At 42.6% G+C, this 22,167-nt stretch overlaps 1 protein-coding gene across 2 annotated transcripts in view; it reads left to right on the top strand.

Annotated features, from left to right (window-relative positions):
* Positions 1-1,843: 1,843 nt before the first annotated feature.
* The window catches only part of LOC146831256 (lectin-like), a 107,013-nt gene continuing 86,689 nt past the window's right edge, over positions 1,844-22,167 (top strand). Inside the window, exons 1-3 of one of the 2 annotated variants that reach the window (XM_085604119.1) lie at positions 1,844-1,919; positions 7,480-7,550; positions 14,203-14,291. In XM_085604119.1, the coding sequence (XP_085460245.1) occupies positions 7,493-7,550; positions 14,203-14,291 (147 nt within the window). In that variant the 5' untranslated portion in view covers positions 1,844-1,919; positions 7,480-7,492. Of the gene's footprint in view, positions 1,920-4,687; positions 4,838-7,479; positions 7,551-14,202; positions 14,292-22,167 lie in introns of those variants that run through there. The other variant, XM_085604120.1, reaches the window with a different exon arrangement.

The raw sequence follows: 22,167 nt of genomic DNA, 5'->3' as shown, positions 1-22,167 counted from the left end.
AAGAGAGGCCAGCACAAGTAAAATCACTCAGGATGAGCCCCAGCGTGAATGGTCCTCTGTCTGATTGGGGGTTTCTCATTTCTGCAGCTACTGGAACTGCTCACCTGCTCTTCTACAAGTCTAAATGATGATAATGATTGGTTTCTACTGGTGACATTTTATTAACTTCACTTTACTTCTCACAAAGATGGATTTAAGAGGAGCAAGCGTTGGCCCCGGTGTATGGCGGAACTGCTCACTTGCTCTGCAGTCAGCCTAGATGATTGTAACTGTGGGATTTCATTTGAATATAGGGACGCTTCTCAGCCCATGAATTACAATTGGAGCAGTCCATGGGTGAATTGATACATCTAACGCTCTAATGAACTAGCTGACCAATGAGCCCAGTAGAGAGGATACTCCACGGGCTGATCCAAAATTGGACTGACACTTCAAACAAGCAGTCGTGAAGCAGAATGGCCCTCAGCTACCAATGGCTGGTGGAGGAGTCTCAAAGCCCTTATCTTTATATGTGTTGTGTTCATGACATAAGCTCTAGACAGCAATGTCATGGTCCACCAAACATTAGATGCTTGCTGTGGCGCTCCAGGTTTGATGGATTTAACATGTCTCTGCCGTTCAAAACTTAGGGGTATATCATCAAGCTGGCGATAGAAAATTATCGCCGCTTTTGCGGCCGTTTTCGGCCGAAAAGTGGCGATAATTTTATCGCCTAATTAGGAAGGTCACGCTAACGCGTAAAACCTTGCATTAGAACACAAATTCTTAACGCCCATCTTTGCATGTCTAATGAGATGCAAAGTGGGCGTTCCTGACCTGACATCACAGGAGAAATGTCGCTAAGCGACATTTCTCCTATCATAAAGCCCCACGCTATAAAGCATAGCGGCAAGATAAGTAGCGATAACCCCTCTTAACGCTACTTTCCTTATGCCTGCTTCAGGACTGACTTAGCCATGATATCCTATAAAAGGTGGATATCATGGCTAAATTTGTGAGGCCCTATCAACAAGCTAACGCCACACTCCGTGAGTTTATCGCTGGCTTTCCCAGCGATAATCTCACGTTAGTCAGTTAGCGCTAGGATTTTTATCGCTGATGAGATAAGCGTTGATAATAGCACGCCATCTCAGCGATGAAAATCCACGTTAGCCGGCGATAATTATCCTAGCGCTAAGTGCACTTAGCGATAATTATCGCCGGTTGTTGCTGATATGCCCCTTAGACGGTACGAAAGGGAAGTGGTCACAGTGAAAATGACTTCAACATGAGATTCAACATCACCTTTGAGTTAATCATAATTTATAAACTTAGACAACAAACGAATGGAAATCAAGGGAAATGACGTTGTTACATTTTGTAAGGTTTCATCTACGAACACCCAGATGGATGGAAATAAGAAATGCGAGGTTTGAAAAAATAGAAATAATAGCAAACAATACCCTGCAAAAGAGATAACAGCTGACATGAAAATGGCACACTCACTGATGTGATATATGTCACTACCAATGACTTGATCCACGATATCCCAGTTGACACCATCTAGTGAGAGGTTGTTTCATGCAGGAGACTTGGGAAAAGCTGGAGCTACAGGAAAGGAGATGAGGAAAAGGAAATTCAAGTGTCTGATGCTTTTTCCAGCATGGAACACCTTGTGCGTCAGTCAGTAGGTCAAAGTAAATGAAACGAAAGACGAGGATATTTGCATGGAGACGTCTAGAAATATTTGGTGGCACAGGGCCAAAGGTATGCTCTTTCTGTCCCCTCTGGCGACGTGTATTGCACAGTAGCCTTCTTTTCAGTGATTGGCTGGTGAACGAGAGGTGTGGCTGATGTCACCTAATAAGAGCCCTTCGACCATGAAGCTCTGAACAGACGGGATCTTGTCTTCCAATTGCTTTCTTGCTCCAAGGTACAAGGTAAGGCCAAGGGTGCATTATCACAAGTATGTAAGAGAGGCAGGAGACTTTTATCTGCTCTATTTACAGTTGATTTGCTGGTTAAACCCTTTTCCCTCGCCTGAATTCACCTTTATTTATTGATTAATGCTCTAACACAAGGAAGCCTGCGGGCCTTTTATCTACTTAGCTTTTTACAGCTCTGCTGTCACATCACTATTTGCCTTTCAAAAGGGAGAGCCATCAGCACTCGTCCACAGTCCATAATTATTCGGGTGCGACCTTACCATGCCACAGTCACAACCAGCAAACAGCGTGAAATCCAACATCCAAAGCAAACCCAGCTGTCAAAGACCTGAAAGGAGGACGAGCCTTCGGTCCTATTTCCTTTTGTGTTCCATGGAGCTACCATTTATTACCAGAGGGACTGTTTATATATTGCTCTACTGGCGGTCGGTGCAGGGAAGCAGGGCTTTATTTACCTTACATCACTTTCTAAATAACAACAAGCATTGGCATAGCCAATAGGTCTCGCCTTTGCGACCTTATAAGTTTTTAGCCATGCAACAGGTGATGTTGTTGCACCAAGAATATTGTGCTGCATAACTAAATACTTATAAGTTCCCAAAAGCGAGACCTATGCATTGAAAATGCAATAGGTCTCGCCTTTGATTAAGTTAAAGCCATTTGCTTTGCTAATGGTATTGTATAGCAAAGCAAATGGCTTTAACTTAATGAAAGGCGATATCTATTGCATTCTTAATGCTTGTTACACTCGAGTTCGGAGGTCACAATGCCTGATGCTAGAGTCTGCAACTAGGATGAAAGGCAAGGAATTGGCTATTCAGTCCCCTCATATATTTTCCTGAGAAGCAAAAGGTTTCACTAGAAAGGAGATTTTGTGGCAACATGTTTCACATGGTCATTACAGGAAGGATGAAATCTCTGCATGGTTGTACACAATCTGAGCGACAGCATTTTTAATCTGATTTACATTAATTGATTTATCTATTTGCAAAAATTACCAGCTGCTTTTTAGTCTGTTACAGTATTACAGTATAAATTCTCACTATATTCATGTCTGCTACGAACACAAAAGAGTAAGAGACCAAAGGATTAAAGTGGTTTGTGAAAAGGATAATGGTGTAACCATATATATTAAGAATGTGTTCCCCTGCCCAGGATCAGAGGGCGATACCCTGATGCACCCAGTTAATTTCAATACTGAGAATATACTTTTAAGAATGTATATATAACCAAAGTGTGCTTTTGTCAATTCATTCAGTAACCATATATATTAAGGAATGAAATACCTTCTGCCATTCATTAAAAAGATATTGTAAGCTGCATCTGAGTTCTATGGCTTTATAAAGGAACTCTGCCTTCGACCTCGTTCATCTATATGATCACGGGACGCCTTGGTGACTTGTAACATGCTTGTAATGTAGAGCAGCATATATATTCTCTTGTTTGACAGCACGGCTGCCATCTATTGAGCCTTTTTATGTTTCTTCCTCATAAAGCTTTTAATAAGGCTCTTTCCCTTCCCTTTATTGATGCAACCCTCTTTCATGACTTTCATGACTTAGTATCCTCTAGTTTTATGTAAATGACCTACCAATGTTGAACCACTGGCCTATTTAACTTGATAATGCACTACAGGAACATTAGCGGGGGCACATTTACTGGACCGTAGAAAGAGATTTCAATACGTTTTTTTTTAGTTTTCTCCCCATTGCATCAGACTAAAGCACAAGCTACTGGCTTTAGAGGTGGACTTTATTTCCCTTCACAATAATATGTGTTCCATTGCCTGGTCTTCCTAAATGCAGTAACATGCCAAGGTAATGTTATTATGTGTGTTGAAACATGAGATTTGAGGATTGTATTGTATGTGGTTCTCACGAATGTCAAACCCCTTACAAAATCACTGGTCTCAGTGATACAACGTTTAGACATAGATGAGATGGGGGGGGATCAGAGTACTGGAAATATTTCACTGACATTTGAGCTGGAAGTTGTGGACATACAAGTGATACCCAAGGTTACAGAGTTCAATAATGCAAGTCAATGGTCCCTCATAGCTGTTAAACAGGATTGGCGAGAAAAGCGATGTCTGTCAGCGGCGTGGGACAATGCAAAAGGTTATACTTGCTTTTGTATTGCCTTCTTGACACAAAGTTTCTGGAATGCAGAAGTTCCTCAAAGAGAAGCAACTACTGAGAAGTGCCCCTGGCAAACCTGAACGCTAACACCATAGTTAATGTAAATACCTATCTTGATGCTTTGCTATTAGCACCTTGGGGTGAAGACAAAGAAAGAAAGCTTCAAATACTTCTAGAAAGTAAGTTATACAGAAATTCTGTTTACTGGTACATTCATTTTGTCATGTACATTTTTTTTTACAAAACTAAAAGAAAAAACTGCCCAACATTAATGTAACAGAGATTGTGCTGCATCATAACCCACACTCGCGTGCATGGCGCGGATGTAGGTATTATGAAAAAAGTCATATTAAGCATCATTTGAGTGTTGAGATGTATGCACAATAGAGTGGCTATTTTTTAATTTTTAATTAGATTATTTAACCTATTTTCGTGAATACTCTGTAACCATGACCAAACAACCAAGCTAGCCACAGGCCATCGTCATCCGTGAAATCCTGCCAAACCTGTCTTGTCACAATCGGCATCAGTAATCATGCCTAGCACCGAACAGAAAGCCTTGGGGATAATGAGGTGTCCAGCACTGTCCTGTCCCAGAGCTCGCACAGCATTACACAATGGAAGGAGTCCTGCAGCAAACCCTTCCATAGAGGAGCCTCCATCAAGCAGTCTTCACAAGGATGGATTTTATTCCTGCATATGTGAAATTGGACGTGTAGCATAAGTTCTTCTATCAATGCATTTACTGATTTGACATGAGCAGCCTAACGTTAGGTGAGAAATGCCTTACATAAGGGTACAAAAAAATATGTTAATGTGCATGTTCTGGTGCCTTTTGAGCGTTTACGCCTCCGTGTTTTTGGGTCTGAGGGTCTGATTACGAGTTTAGGTATTATTTATGGCACCTGATATATAACAACACCATGGGGTACATTATTCATTGGGTGCAATAAATAACACCCATTACGAGTTTGTGGGGAATTGCATGTGGGTTTTGGTGTTTTACACAACAAAACCCACATGGCACGGTAAATGCCGCATGATTTTCCCCACATAAAATTTCGAAGGTTTGACCTGCCTAAATTTAACAGCAGTTGAGGTATTCAACGCATCTGAAAATTATCGAATGCATTACTTACAGCCTAACTTGTATTTATGACCCAAGCTAAAAACAGGGGCCTGCTCACGGGTCGGAATTAACAGAGTCACTCAAAATCAGGCCCTAAGACCCCCCCTAGCTGCAGAGTCCAAGTGAGCCTCATGGGGCTCAGTGAGAGGACAGGGGCCTTGGCAGGATCTGTACAGAGATCTGAGGTTGAGTGAGGCGGGGCTAAAGGGTTCAACACAATAGAGAAAACACAGCACTAAGAGGGTGAGAGATTAGGAATGGGAAGTATGCATGTTCATTGACAGTAACTGGAGCTTTGTAGAAAAGAGGGGAACTAAAACTCTAGAATGCTTGACGGTGACCTGTGAGTGTTGTGTCACAGAAGCTCTAATGCATGTGGAGAGAAAGAGAATGGTTATGAGACTAAGGGTGTAATTTAGAGGGTGGCACAAGGGTTACTCCATCACAAACATGATTGATATCCTGCCACCTTATTACAAGTACTTTGTATTCTATTACCTTTGTAGCAAAGCACACTTTTGTGATGGAGTAACACATCCCCAAACTCTAAATGAGGCCACTAATCTAGTAAAATATTTCTAAAACCTCTCCCCTCTCATGGACCATTTCACTGAATTCCTGTGCTGTATAGGCAACATAGGTAAAATGATTGAAAATATTTGAAATCATTTTGGTCCATTAGTGTTCCATATTTGATCTTCTGCCAAGAGGAATGCTGACTTGTACATTGACCTAGTGTTGGGCAGAATGTCCACCGAGCTGTGCCATCCTGCCATTTGTTAACTTTGTAGTTTGTGTCGCACATGATTTTAGATACACAGTTGCAGGCCTCTTCCCCAAACCCATGAGATACGCATATGGTGAGTCTCATGTTCAAATTCATCTAAGACCCATGTAATCTCCTACTTTGGCTCTCTTCAGAAATCACAACTTATCTGGAGAAGATATAGAAGAAAAAAATCAAATGAAGAATTTGGGAAACTGTAGTGCTGGTATTTTTGTTCGCTTGCATATCATTTGTATAGAACACTTTTTAGGTCGAGCATTCGAGACCTCTTGTATATACTTTGGAATATACTTATATACTTTAGTATATACTTATATGTGTATGCACTTTGTGGGTTCTGGAGATAAGCCCGTTTAGGGACTTTTTTTTCTGTCCAACTGCCTCTATTTAACTGTCTTGATAAAAAACGACCAGCAGAGGTCAGTAAAGTACCAGAATTGCTTTCTGCCTAGGGACTTTCTTTTTTTAATCTTTCTGGCAACTGCCTCTATTTAACTTTCTTGATAGAAAACGACCAGAAGAGGTCAGTAAAATACCAGAATCACTTTAGCATTCTCTAGATTCCAGTCCATAGAAATTGTCTTCCACGAGCACCATTAGACAATAATATTTCATGCAAAGCTTGCATTTTCAGTGATATGACCACTGATGGCCCTGAATTTATATTAAAAACAGAGCTAGGACTATACCATTTCCTGCTGAAAGGAAATCTTTCTCTCAATGTGTTCCCATTCCTGGTGTGTCACACAGTTTGCTGCTTATTTTCCCTCCATGTTAAAGAACAGCTGATGTTTCAGCACCCAGGCTAATGTGCTGCATAGCTAAATACATATAAGTTCCCAAATGTGAAACTGGTTTCATTGCAAATGCTTGTTTTTATAGTTTACAGGTTTTTTAGAGATTATATAAACGTTGACTTAATGGTTCTCTCTAAGCTAGTGTATTGGCCGTCGTCTGTAATCTGTACTGCATAGCCAATGCATTGGTGATTGAAAAAGCACTTGCTATATGTTTACGTTGTATCCTGAGGGAAAGGCTGTGGATGGGCAAAGAGCTCCCTCATACTGAATGTAAATTGATGTTTATGAGTCACATCAAAGGCCCCTTCCCTCTTGCATGACATATTTCCTGATCTTTCCTGTCATTTATGTGCAAGTATTGTATTCCCTATTTTCCCCTGTCACAAGAAACTCAGCATCCTCAAGGATGGCCCTACCCAAAAACCTGTCTTTATTCCCTGGGTTGTATTTTCCTTTAGTCTCCTTATTACCCCTCTCTCCCACTTCCCCTATTACCCCACCTTCAAACCGTGCTCCATGCCCTCCTCCCCGCCTGATGCCATTATTTACCGCTATCAACATTACAACCCGGGCAACATGGAATTGTGAGCCAATCTAAAATGTCCTGTGTTTTGGCATCTTCACTAGTGAGTATTTTTTGTCTAAGATACTGACAGTGAGTATAGTATGTATTTTGACTCTTAGTTGCTCCTCTTTTCAGGAGATAATCAAACATGCGGGAAGTTGTTGGCAAAATAATTCTGCTCTGTGCGATGTTCTCATACAGCGCAGGTAAGGTGTTTTTATTATTAACACAGCAGCATTTTCACCACTTTTTTAGATGTAATAAAAACTGTACTTAGTGCAAGGTATTCTTTGAATTGGATGCCCTATTGCACACAATAAACACTAATGTGTTAAGGGATGAGGAGGACAACATGTGGGGTACAGACACCATAAAAGCTTTATTGAGAGTGTCCTAAGGACTTCATGAAAAGGACGTGGGAAAAGGAAAAGAAAGACTTGGTTAAGAGAAAAAAATGATCTACCTTCAAAGTAGCTCCAGGGGCTTTCAAGCTGCAGGGTTTACTGTAAGCAACCTCTGGAAGGCTGACATGCCTACGAAGAATGACAGCACGGATTGCTTAAAGCTGAACTGTTTAGCTTTATTAGCGATGTATTTTCAAATCAGACAAATACATCTTGCGTTTTCTGCGTTTTCTTGGCATACAAAGAATTGTGTCATATAGGGGCATAGCAACAAGGGCTTTATCTCTGCTTTTTTGGCTTTAAAAGCCAAAAAAGGAGAGATAAAACTAGCGCCCTATCAACAATAGGGTGCTAACATGCAAAATTGCATGTTAGCACCCTTTTACTCTACACTTCCCCTTGCATCTCTAATGAGATGCAAAGGGGGCGTTCCAGAGTAAAATAATAGGAGAAATGTCACTAAGCGACATTTCTCCTATTATCAAGAATGTCGCTAACCCTGTTAGAGACAAAAAAAGCAGCGCTAACCGCGGTTAACGCTGCTTTTTTACGTCTGGTATTTTTCTGACTTAGCCATGATATCCTATGGAAGGAGGATATCATGGCTAAGTTTGCCTGTCCCTATCAACAAGGTAACGTGAGATTATCGCTGGGTTTCCAGCGATAATCTCACGTTAGCCTGTTAGCGTGAGGATTTGTATCGCTATTGAGATAAGCGTTGCTAATAGCACGCTATCTCAGCGATAAAAATTCATGCTAGCCGGCGATAATTATCCTAGCGCTAAATGCGCTTAGAGATAATTATCGCCGGTTGTTGTTGATATGCCCCATAGTTCTTTTAGTAATGGATCATATTGAAGTTGTCTGGACAGAAAAAAACAGCTGACCGTTTGGAGTTAGGACTGTATCCAGGTGTGTATGTGTTTCTCTCAAGGTGCAAGCAGGCCTATGAGCTTCATGGAGGCGTGTGCATTGTTGGCGTATCTAGTGACACTAAATCTTGAAAGCAAAAAAATTCTGACATAACTCGGTTTCAGTCTCCCAATCTGCGGCTTCATACTCTCATGTGTCAGTTTGTTGTTTGTTGTTTATATTTTTGTTTGCAAGTCTAGGATGAACACAGGCAAAAATCACCTGGGTGAAGATCAATTATGCAGAGCGCTTACAGTGACTCTCAAGCTTCCGAGTAACAATATTTCATATTAGCAGCGGTATAATCAAAAGTAACCACTGATTGCCAAAAAACATTACAATGACTAGGAAATAACTAGAAAAGCTCATAATCCTTCAGCCCCGATTCACAAACGTAAACTTATACTTCAGTGTATGTTTACTACTTTTTTGGTATTCACACACTACGGGGCATGTCATCAAGGAACGGCGTAAAAGTATCGCCGCTTTAGCGGCAGAAAACTGCCGCTAAAGCGGCGATAATGGGCTTGATAATATGCCCTTGAGAATTCCAATAGAAGCCCATGTTCTGGTGTCAACATGGGCTTCTGCGGCATATTAGCAAGCCAATTATTGCCACTTTAGCGGCGATAATTTTAACGCCGTTCCTTGATAATATGCCCCTCGAAGTTTAATTTTACTAATACTAATGTTACGACTGCGGAACGTCCGCAGTCGAGACTCCGCACATAAAAGGATACGCAGGCCTTTCTCTTTTTGTGTAGAGCCTCAGAAATCATAAAATTACTATTGGTAATTTATAAATACCAAAAAAATAGTCAACCTACACACAAGTATATGTTTCCCTTTATGAATCAGGCCCTGAGTGTATACAATTGTATTTGTTTAAAGAGCTAATGTACATTGTTGGAACTAAATAGCCAGTAGTGACATCTGAATTGATATACAAAGCAGCTGTAATAATGAAATGCATGATAAATGAGCTCACAAGATAGAAAGTCTACATGCAAATTATGTTCACATAAGTTTTGTTTATTCTCTACATAGCCATAACTACCATTTTTGTAAATCATTGTTCAGTCGCCCAGAATACATATTATGTATGTATGTAGTTTAGACTGCATATTGTCCTAGTAGTTCATTGAGTACGAATATATGCCAGGTTCACAAGCACTGTTATGTAAAATTAAATGCAACTGTGCATTTTAATGTTTGATCTGTAAATCGGATCGGACGCACATTTGCAAACTATTGGTAACCAAGTTCAGAAACAATCTTTGGAGAAGTTAGCTTCTAGTTGTCTTCCACACATAAAGGGTCTTATTTACAATCCCCTTGCGCTGCCGCTGAGTCACTTTTAATATGGGAAAAAGTGACGCACCGGCGGCGCAAGGGGCTTGTGAATAAACCCTATAGTATTTATGGGGTTTGATGTAATTTGTGCCGATGATCAGCCCATTGCAATCATAACATATCATTCACCCGAGCACTGCGTCACTAGACTACTTGTAGTATATGTAGTACGTTTTGTACTGTTAACGCTTGAGACATAGATTTGTTCATGATATTGTTTGACATTTTGAGTCCTATTTTCTAGCAACATTTAATGAATGCTTGAATCAATGATTAAAAGAGTGCACTTTCTCCACATTATATTGTTTCTTCTGATTGTTAAAATGTTTCTATATGTTTGTAAAGAGCCCTGTCACTATATCACCCAGGTGTCTAAGGTGACCCACTATCCCCAGTCCACATCATATCACTCTCATTCCATTCAATGGGGCTAGAGCTTTAAGGCCTTCTTTCTGTTAATGCGCCAGTTCATACTGATAAAGAGGAGCTCAATGTATGACACTACAAGCTGTTGAATACAGCCAGACCCACAATACAGATCTGTAATCTCAAGGAAGAGAGTCTTTCTACACCCAGTGCCTAGACACTGTCTTTAAGCTCAGTCACTTATATTCTATGGTTCCCAACCTTTGACTCTCAGTCGGCCTCCCACACGAAGGGAATCCACCAGGACAGTACAAACACGCCCCCGCGGAGACAGGGTTGCAGTTATTGGTCATTCACAGGCTGCCGGCAGTTCTAATCTCACTATGGCTGCCACCTTGGCAGAGCCGCTGACTTAGGAGTTGAAGAAAAGTTTAGAGACCTCCAAACATCTGAATACCAATGCCACATGTTTCTATTCAAACTCCTGCATATTCATTACAGCCGCACCAATAACACTGTTATAATAATATTAGTACTGCAAATCTGCTTCATTAAAATACTACAGCTTAAATGCTTACTACATAACTACACCAGCAAAACTACATCAATAAATTAGGCCTGGGCAAAAATTTCGTTCCGTTCGCGGAAATTGCGATAATTTGACATTTTTGCGTTCCGCGGAGAGCGCGAAAATGTCAAAAATTCCGGTTTCCGCAGCTTGGCGATAATTTGTTTCTTGCTCGCGCTGTAAAATGATACATTCTCGCGCGCGCGCGATCGCCTTACCTGAATCCCTGCGTTCGCCGACAAGTTTTCTTGATCCGGTCGCGTTCTCCATGAGATGTTGTATTGTTTTTAGCCATTTGCGCTGTCTCGCGACAGTTCGCGCCCGCAGTGACGTCATGCGTCGCGCGATCACGTCTTTCTTCTCGCGATCATGCACCGCGAGAACAACTCAAAACAAGATGGCCGCGCCCGCAAGCAACCACATGGGTAAGTTGGCGACCCGCAACCATGCAGAAAATCTCGCGAACATGCCGGAAAAAAACTTCCGCATCTTTGCGATATTTCTGCTTGTTTGCGATAATTTTAAACATTCTCGCGATAATTTGCGAAGGTTAATTCCGCAAATTCCGCCCACCCCTACAATAAATCACTATAACATTACATCTACAACCTCACACTGAAATTACAGCAACACAACTATAATGCTACAAACCTAACACTACAATTACATAAACACTGATGCTATGGCACAGAGCACTTCAACTACTACACTGATTACAACACAGCAGCACTGCAACAATAGCCATGCATCTGCAGAATTGCAACTATAGCATTGCACCAGCAGTGCTGTCAGACATAACACTAGCATTGAATCTGCAATACTAACCCAGCCCTGTGCTACCAGACTTGAACACTGCCAGGACTAAAACACTACCACAAACATAGCACATGAACTACAACATGCTATCAATAGCATAACACTACAAATACAGCTCCAGTGGGACAACTACATCACACCGAATACAGCATGGCATAGAGTGATGGAGTGCTCCAACAGTGATCCACTCTCATATGAGGAGGGGATAAGCAAGCAGCAGGACACTGAATATACTGAATGGGGAACTGGGATCACAGCATCTAAAGCGTACAAACCACAGCTCACCGACTGCTATAGCAAGGCAACCACAGTGCAACATTGGAACTGGGAGAATTGCACACTAAAGCAGCGAATACATGAACTGGGATCACAGCATCTAAAGCATACAAACCACAGCTCACCGACTGCTATAGCAAGGCAACCACAGTGCAACATTGGAACTGGGAGAATTGCACACTAAAGCAGCGAATACATGAACTGGGATCACAGCATCTAAAGCATACAAACCACAGCTCACCGACTGCTATAGCAAGGCAACCACAGTGCAACATTGGAACTGGGAGAATTGCAAACTAAAGCAGCGAATACATGAACTGGGATCACAGCATCTAAAGCATACAAACCACAGCTCACCGACTGCTATAGCAAGGCAACCACAGTGCAACATTGGAACTGGGAGAATTGCACACTAAAGCAGCGAATACATGAACTGGGGTCACAGCATCTAAAGCATACAAACCACAGCTCACCGACTGCTATAGCAAGGCAACCACAGTGCAACATTGGAACTGGGAGAATTGCACACTAAAGCAGCGAATACATGAACTGGGATCACAGCATCTAAAGCATACAAACCACAGCTCACCGACTGCTATAGCAAGGCAACCACAGTGCAACATTGGAACTGGGAGAATTGCACACTAAAGCAGCGAATACATGAACTGGGGTCACAGCATCTAAAGCATACAAACCACAGCTCACCGACTGCTATAGCAAGGCAACCACAGTGCAACATTGGAACTGGGAGAATTGCACACTAAAGCAGCGAATACATGAACTGGGATCACAGCATCTAAAGCATACAAACCACAGCTCACCGACTGCTATAGCAAGGCAACCACAGTGCAACATTGGAACTGGGAGAGTTGCACACTAAAGCAGCGAATACATGAACATGGGACGGGACAGTAAAAGCTCACTGACTCAAGGACACAGTAACACACGGAATATCCGGTGATATTGAATACACTGACAGGGTGACATAGGATGCATCAGCACTGGGGCAGGGAACACAGAGGTCCAGGTGCACTAAAGTACTGATTGCAAAAAAGGATTGCAGATTATGCATTAACTTTTTGCAACCAGTCTTTAATTGTGTAATTTGACCTGTGCATTGATAGATCAACTTGCAAAATCTCTAGTCTCAGTAGTTCGCAGAATGAACCGCCAAACAGGTATTATTAAGGAGAGCGCCATTTGCATCCACCCTGGGAATGGCTGCAATCACCAGGATAGTGGCCTGCAAGGAGCAGCAGACTGCCATCCTAATGCGTGTATTCTCAAAGAGAACGTTTTTTTAAAGCATCCCCTGCTCCTCTAAAAGAACCACCACTGCCTTTTATAAAAAACAAAAACAGTTTCCTGGTTGGGAACATATAGCTGGTCCATAAACATGGGTACTCTGGACGATTGGTACTCCCCCTCAGCCTGGCAACACCACTCACAAAGGCTAAGGCTTCCTGTGTGTGAATTAACTAACGCTGTCTTTGAGGTGTTGGTAACTGATCAGTGGTTTACGACCGCAATTGCAGTACGAAACTATTGGCACATATCATACCAAATTGCACTTAAGAGGGAACCTTTCCCTTGCTTGCCGCTTCCTGATAGTGATTCAGTATCTGTTAGTATGACAGTTTTGCAAGTCAAAAATGCTATACGGACTTGTCAAAGGAGTTTAATAGCAAACAATGAGATTTTCTGAACCGCAGGGTTTGCAATCGCAAAATTGCTTTGCACGTCTGACCCACAGTGGCTAGGACAAGATATACACTGGTACTAAGAAAAGAATAAACACTTCACCTTTATCTTGCAAATTGAGTGAGACACTGAGGCGCACACACCACACACTGTAACCAAAATACAAACCCTATGAAGTACACTCTCATGGGCCTGATGAAATGTGACAAGACCCATTCCCTTTGGAGCCTGAAATGAGCAGATGTCTGTTTTCTTACTTGTCTTCTGCACTGATCACATTGTGAAATCTTTAGAATGAATTCAAAGTCAGTTTGTAGCAGGAAAACATGTTTCATATCAGTACACAGTATTGCTATGACATTCTCAAATAAAGATGTAACAATGTCTTTAGCATACTCAGGTTGTGTTCTACAGCAAACTGAGCACGTCTGTGAAGACTGTTATTCTCCATTAATCTAACAGGACAAGACAGCTTCCCAGTTGGATGGGCAACCAGCTTTTCAAGTTACTACAAATATATTCCGATTTCCAAAACTTGGGTGGAAGCAGAGGTAAGACAAGAATTTTTCTGGCAAGGGAAAGTATGCACATCAGACTTCCTGCAACAGTTGTAACTTTTTTAACATGAGTCTTCTTTCTTGCCTTCCTCTCACTTGCTCAGTCTTCTCTTTCAATTTGCCTTTTTTCTATCCATTTTCTAACTTCCTTCTTGCCACATCAGTTTCCACCTTTTATTCATTTATACATACATCTCTCTATTCATCTCTTTTTATGATCCCCTTTTCTTTTTTCTTCTGGTGTCTTTTTGATGAAACCTTTTCTATCTTTATCCCGATTGCTATTTTTCTCTCTTAATAATGATCTTTATATTGTGTTTTGAGTTAAAAGTGACAGCCAATGCATACCAAAGTAAAACATAATCAATGCTAATCCTTCAACATCAGTGTTGGACTTCGTTTCAGTATATTTGAGTGCAATGTTAAGAGGTATTTCACTAGACATGGCCATATTCATATCTGCATTGGGTTCCATCTCTGATAGGGCTATACAGTGAAATATGTACCAATCTATATGAACCCATGACCAAGGGATGTCTTGTGATCTTCTCCTGGATAAGCACCCCTCTATCCATCCATCCCGTGGATGGTAAGTCAGGCCCTACCTCTTTTATGAAGATAATGCCTGAACAAGTCCTATATGTGCAATGGCCTAGTCGTCTCAGGTTGAAAAGCCAAATGTTTTTTTTAGGTCTCGCCTAGGCAGTGCTTGCACTGTCTCTTCGAGACATGCTGCATTGAGGTATTTTTTAGAAGCTGCAGCCACTCTCCGCCCCTATTTTTTATTGGCTTTTGTGACTGTCCTTTGTAAATGTTGGTTTCTGATTTGTCAATAGGCTTATTAGTCCCTCCTTAGTTACCTCCCTGTCTCCTGTTGTTACCCCCCATCAGGACTGGCCTTTTTACATGTGCCCTAACTTGGGAGCTTTCATTAGTAGTTCCAAGAACTATTTACTTAGTTAATGGACACAGCATGCACAGGACACCGGCTTCAGTAATGGCAGCAGGTTCCTAACAGACTTTGCATTTGCATTGATTGTTATTGGTGTTGCTTCCCTGTCGTCATTCTCACACCCTCGACCTCCCACCTAGCGTTGCTTGTTTTTTTCTTCTTATCTGGCAGATAGCAAGTCAACAATAGACATCAACAGCAGTCAGCTGCCCTCTCCCCTACTCCCCACACCCAACCTCTTCTAAAGAGACAATAATAACTTATTTGTGCGTTCCTACAATGCAGCTGCTTAAACCAGTTCGCTGCAAGGCTGCTCTGCCATAATAATAATAATACTAAAAAATCCCTTCTGTCAAGTCTGAAGCAGCATAATGTTAAGCAAAGCTAAAGCCAGCCCGCGCACAGCTGCAAACGGGCAGACACCCTGTGCTCCTCCCCTCGCAGGGCCTTGAAGTTGGGGGGCTCCAGCCCAGCCTTGTGCAGTAATTAGCAGGGAAAGGTCAGGCCGCTGGCTCCCTTTGTGCTGAGCAAGGACAAGGCCACCAACTCACAGGACTGTGGCTGCCAGGCGCAGAAATCATGTCGGGTTTTTTCCCTTAATTTTTTTTGTAGATTTTAAAAGAAAGCGGTAAGCAGGTGTGAACATGGCTTAATTCGAGAAGTCGGACATGCTAAATGCACCACTTGGAGAGCATAAAATACCCTCGGGATACGCTGAGACCGTCATAATTGCATTGATTTGCTTTGTGGTAACCCTCCATAAAAACACTGATAATTGGAAAAAAAATGTAATTTCCTAACGTGTAAATAAAAAACATCTAACATATTCGTCATCTTATTTAGGTTGTACAAAGCGCCCAATACATTGCCTAGCCAGTACAGAGCGCTTAAAAGTTCACAATAAAGGGAGGGTGGGTCAAATGAATGCAAGTTGAAACACCACTTTATGGTATTATCGTGTCGTCTGGATTGTAGCTGTATTTATATAATGCGTCACACCCCTGACGAGGCGCCTACATGCACCAGCGGCGAGCAGCAGCTACAGTGAGGCCAATGCGTTATTAGAAACTGTAGAATTGCTGGGTGGCCTATATGGGAATCAGTGTGATGTCGTGGATGGAAGACTAGAGCTGTGTTTTTATTCCATCCAATGTTGCTGCGCCTAGGTATGCAATGGGAGGAAGCGGAGTGACAGCCCTTGCACCCATGCAAACTCAGCTTAGTGTAAGCTTACACCCCAAAAGAGGCAGTCAGCTCTCTGATACCTGTGCATAGTGTAAACAGAGACTCCAAAAGAGGCTGTAAGCTCTGCGATATCTGTGCTTAATGTAAGCAGACATCCCAGAAAGGCTGTAAACTCTGCAATATCTGTGGTTAGCGTAAGCAGACACCCCAGAGAGGCTGTAAATTCTACAATATTTGTGCTTAGCGTAAGCAGGCACCCCAGAGAGGCTGTAAACTCTGCAATACCTGTGCTTAGCGTAAGCAGACACCCCAGACAGGCTCTAAACTCTGCAGTATATGTGCTTAGCGTACGCAGACACCCCAGGGAGGCTGTAAACTCTACAATACTTGTGCATAGCATGAGCAGGCACTCCAGAGGGGCTGCACACTCTGCATTACCTTTACTCAGTGTAAGCAGACACTTCAAAGAGGCTGTAAACTCTACAATACCTGTGCTTAGCGTTAGCAGGTATCCCAAAGGGGCTGTAAGCTTTACAATATCTGTGCTACGAGTAAGGAAACACCCCAAAGAGGTTGTAAGCTCTGCAATACGTGTACTTAGTGTAAGCAGACACCCCAAAGAACCTGTAAACTGCAATTTATGTGCTTAGTGTAAGCAGACACCCCAGCGTGGCTGTAAGCTCTGCACAGTCTGTGCTTAGTGCAGGCAGACACCCCAAAGAGGCTGTAAGCTTTGCAATACATGTGCTTAGTGTAAGCAGACACCCCCAAAGAGGCTGCATGCACACTCTGCAATATCTCTTCTTATTGTAAGCAGACAGCCCAGAAAGGCTATAAAAGCTGCACTATTTGGATGATGTGGATTGTACATTGAATATCATTGAAGAGAATGACATACTCTCAGCCTTCCAAACAGGAGTCCGTCTGGGAAGAAGCACTGAATCTGCCTTCCTTGCCATCAGGGATGACCTAAAGAATACAGTTGACCACAATGGGGTTTCTGCGCTACTCCTCTTGGACCTCTTGGCTGCCTTTGACACAGTTGACCATGACACTCTGAAACAAAGACGTAGAGGGAACATCTCTAGACTGCATCACGTCCTACCTTCAAAACAGAACTAATGTCATCCATACCCCACCTTTCTCGTCCAAACCATACTCCACAAAAGCAGGGGTCCCTCAAGGTTCTTTCATCCCGCCCATGCTTTTCAACATCTGCATGAAGTCATTACCGGTACTGATCAATCAATTTCACCTCACGTGCTATAACTATGCAGATGACACCCAAATACTCCTTCAACTGGAATGCCATCCCCGATTTTCAGTTGTCTCAGAGCCGTGGATTAGTGGATGACTTGGAGCCTTCTCAAATTGAATGCTTCAAAAACGGACATACTCACGTGTGGCGATTGGAAACATTACTACCCGCTTGCCACCTGGTCTGATGAACTGGGATCACCGCCTAAAGTATAGAAGGAAGTAAGAAACCTTGGAATGACCATGGACTCCAAGCTGTCGATGAATGCCCAAGTGGACAAACTAGCAAGATCAAGCTTTGTCACTATAAAAACGCTGTGACTAATTTTCCCTGATTTGGGATTTGCACACAAGGTCCAAGCTACCATCTCTCTTGTTCTGTCCAAACTCGATTATGCCAATAGCCTCTACCACGGATCACATTTAAAACAATGAAAAGACTACAACGGATTCAGAACTCGGCTGCCAGACTGCTCTTGCATATCAAACCGCGAGACCACATCTCACCTGCCTTGAAAGTCCTGCATTGGTTACCGGTTGCCAGAAAATCAATTTTCAAGTTACTTTGTATCACCCACAAAGCAATATATGGAATGGGACCGCTCTTCATCAGAAATAAAATCACCAAACACATTCAACAAAGGAACCTATGCTCTAAAAGGGCATCTCGCCTCAAAATCCCAAGATACAAGAAAAAAAACATGGGTGGCACATCCTTCTCTGTTCAAGCAGCCAAACTATGGAACTCTTCACCCCCCAACACCCCAACATAAGATCCACCAACAACCACCTTATCATCAGAAAACTACTCAAGAATTGTCTCTTCCCCACATAAGCACCATACGCAAACAGAAATTTACAGCATATCCCTCTGTATGTAAGCATTTATTCTCCCGATAGATATGTACCTATCTTTGTGTATTGCTTTGTATAAACTTGTAGATTAATGATGTTGTTGAAAATAAATAAATAAATACATAAAAATCATCTTTGGTCTACATGTACTTACTTCCATTGTGCATCTATGTACCTTCCATGTACTTGGATCTGTGTGTCTGTTACTTTTCTCCTGAAAAAGCATATCAAATGCACTACCCTATTTCTCATCCTGTACCTTTATCAATATTTGTAATCTACATATACTAACCTCCTTTATGCATCTATATACTTTCAATGTACTTATGGATCTATATATTTATCACTTTCTTCTAATTTAGCATTTCAAATGCACTGCCATATTTCTCAGCCTATACTTCTCTCAATATATCTTCTAGCCCAACCTTCTGACTCATCTCAAACTTCTTTCTACTACTCTTTCCAATGCACTACCCTATCTCTCCCCCTATACATCTATCAAAATATCCTCTACATCAACTCTCTCATTGATCCCAAACCCCATACCTCTACTATGCTCCCCAAAATAACCCTTTCTAGACTCTCTCCTACTCTACCCCTCCTTGCATCATCTGACACCTCTTTTACTATACCGATCCCCCAAAACAAACCTTTCTAAAGTCTTCCCTCTGACTCTTCCCCTCAAAAACCCCTTTTAACTTATCCAAAAGCCTCCTTCTACTGCTATGACCTACAAAAAAAATCATTCACTCTTCTATCCCTCCACTATCCTTTTCAATCAAAATAACAGACTAACATGTTCACTTCTCAAATTCCATATTCCACTATACTAATTCACCAAAATTACTTCATATTTCACTATGCTAATTTTCAACACTAATCCTTTATGGGGTCCAGAGTAGCGTCCTACTCACCAGAAAAGAACTTCAACACCCATCAGGGTTAACAGGTGCTACATGAATGCAAACATTTCTTCCCCTTTTATCCCTCCGCTATCCTTCTCACTCCAAATAACTGACTAATGTCCACCACTCAAAATCCTTTCATATTTCACCATACGAATTCAGCACTAATCCTTTATGGATTTCCGGAGTAGCGGTCTTCAACACCCCATAAGGGGTAACAAGCACAATATATATACAAACCTTTTTTTTCCTCTTCTATCCTTCTGCTATCCTTCCGTATCCAAATAACTGACGAACCTATCCACCACTTAAAATTTACTTGCATATTTCACTATACTAATTCAACACTAATCCTCTATGGGTCCCGGAGTAGCATGCCGAAAATGCGCTTCGACGCCTCGTCAGGGGTCGTAAGTGCTACATAAATGCAATTACAATACAATACAATGAGTAAAAGAGGGCCGCTGCAGAGCGCGCACTGGATGCAGGCAGGCATGGTAGAGGTTATATGCAACTTCCTTAAACTATGAGAAAGTTTCACAAGCGTGCCAAATTATCTAAGAATCCACCCAGGAACAATGAGGTGTAAGCACAAAAGAGCACAGGGGGTACGCAGTGAAGTCAGTGCTCCCCTTCATGATGTCAGAGCACAAACATCTGTTTTTCACTGCTGTGAGGGGTGAACAGCGATTGGCTGTTATTAGGTCGAGCCTATACAGCACTCTGTAGGCGATCTGTTATCTCTACTTTGAGTCTGACTCCTCCCAGATGTTGGATTGGCTTTTGCGTGTGTCATTTGAAAATTGGAGCCTGCAAATGGTTAATGGTGGGTGCAAGTCCCACCTTTTCAGGGAAGTTCCCTCCCATGAAGTATGGCTGTGGAAGCGAGCAGCCACACGCACGCAGTCCCTACGTGCAGTGCAGCCCGTGAGTGCGTGTTTAATTTGTTTTTAACAGCGTGAGGAGGATCAATTATCAGACTCCGTGTGATTTCCTTCTGCTTTGACTGACAGATGAGACCTCTGCCTTCCACCCGACCACAACCAACACATCAACTGCGAGTGTGACTAGGCTTAGCTTCAAACCTTCTCTTGGGGACCTAAGCGCTGCATCACCAGCTCCTCCCACATGACCCATCATCCGGCTTGCCACTGGGTCACTGGCTAAGACCCTAGTCACAGCTAGCGCTTTTTGTACCTATATAACACAACACAATTTTACCCTGCACTGGATTCCCCTCCCCCTCAACAACTTCTGCTCAATAGCATACCCCCATATCCCCATCACCAGTGAGACCAGCCTCCAGGCGAGAGGCCTCCAACCTGTACAGCACAAACGCCATCCCAGCTGCGCCTCTGGGAGCAGGGGGTGGTGCAATTAATTACCTTCATGAACTTATTATCCATAGAAGAAATGGAAAAAGTTGGTCAGGAAACCAAGAGAAAGGGATCGCAGCAGTTGCTGCTGAGCAGAACAGCGCCCCCTGCCTGCAGAGCAGCGCGGAGCACCACTCACTAAACGCAAGGAAGTCAGACAGGCATATGGGAACTGCACAGCGACGCGGAAGGGGCGCCATGTAGAGTGGTCAGTCACTCCACTCTATGCCATCACAGTCATCTTTAAGAATCCTAGGCCTTCATGTGAAAACCTAATGCATGCGGGTCTTGTAGTATTGGTTTTCTTCCATGGAGTTAACACAGCTGATGCCTATTTGAAAGTTAAACGCCCAGGAATGCAAACAGTGCTGGTGATGGTGTGGGGTGAGGTGGTCACCCTAGTGCCATGTTCCCTAATAATGGCACAAAAAACATGACACTTAGTGCATTGTGGGTTCTGTAGTCTTCATTGTTTCAGCTGAACTAACACACCCAGTAGTTCTTGATGAAATGTGTCTGTGAGGACATGGAATATTAAGGCTGGTTGTCCCACCTATTGGTAGTTAAACAAACGGTGCCATCCCCAAACATTTTGGTCTGGTGCCCCTGCAACTGCTTCACCAATGCTAGTGCTGCCCTGCAACTGCAAGGACACAAGAAGGAGCACAGTGCAAGAGTGCAATGGCCCTAATACAAGCAAAGTAGCTGGGCTTGCTTCCGCTAGTTTGGAAGTAAATAAACAATCACTAGCTGGGTTGCTGAGAGCTCTTGCGCTGCACTATTAATAGAGCCACCACTGGAACACAGCCTCTAATAACTGCAAAGGACAAGCATTGGCAAAGCCAGCAGATCGGACATTGCCAAGCTTGTGCAGTGGTTATTTTTTTTATTGCAAACACAAGCCACAAAATAACAAGTATTTGCAATGCAATAGGTCTCGCATTGCTGAGAATTTGAGCTATTGCCATTGAAAATAATGCAACACCAATAACTCCAACTTTCAGTAATGCAAGACCTTTTGCATTGCAAATCCTTGTTTACATCAGGCGCTTATGGCCACCATTGTCAGGTATATCAATGAGTACATTCACCTCGCCAGGCGCGCAACGCACCATTGGGCTCAAAGAGCTTTAGATCCCCTCCACCCCCCCTCGTGTGTGTTAGCCCGGACTGAGACAGCTTCCCGGGTACACACACAGCCGCACCCGAGTACTTCACAGCTCTTTAAAAGACCATTTACTTATTAATGAGGCTTTGTTGTTCTTTCTCCCCTTCTTAGAGCCCCTGCATCTTTACCCTGCAGATTGCTGGAAGAATTAGCCCCCCTCCCCAAATTTTTC

This window comes from Triturus cristatus, chromosome 5_1 (assembly GCF_964204655.1).
Source record: "Triturus cristatus chromosome 5_1, aTriCri1.1, whole genome shotgun sequence".
Classification (NCBI taxonomy): Eukaryota; Metazoa; Chordata; class Amphibia; order Caudata; family Salamandridae; genus Triturus; species Triturus cristatus.
The sequence above is the reverse complement of the archived record's forward strand: the minus strand, read 5'-3'. Positions and strand labels throughout refer to the sequence as shown.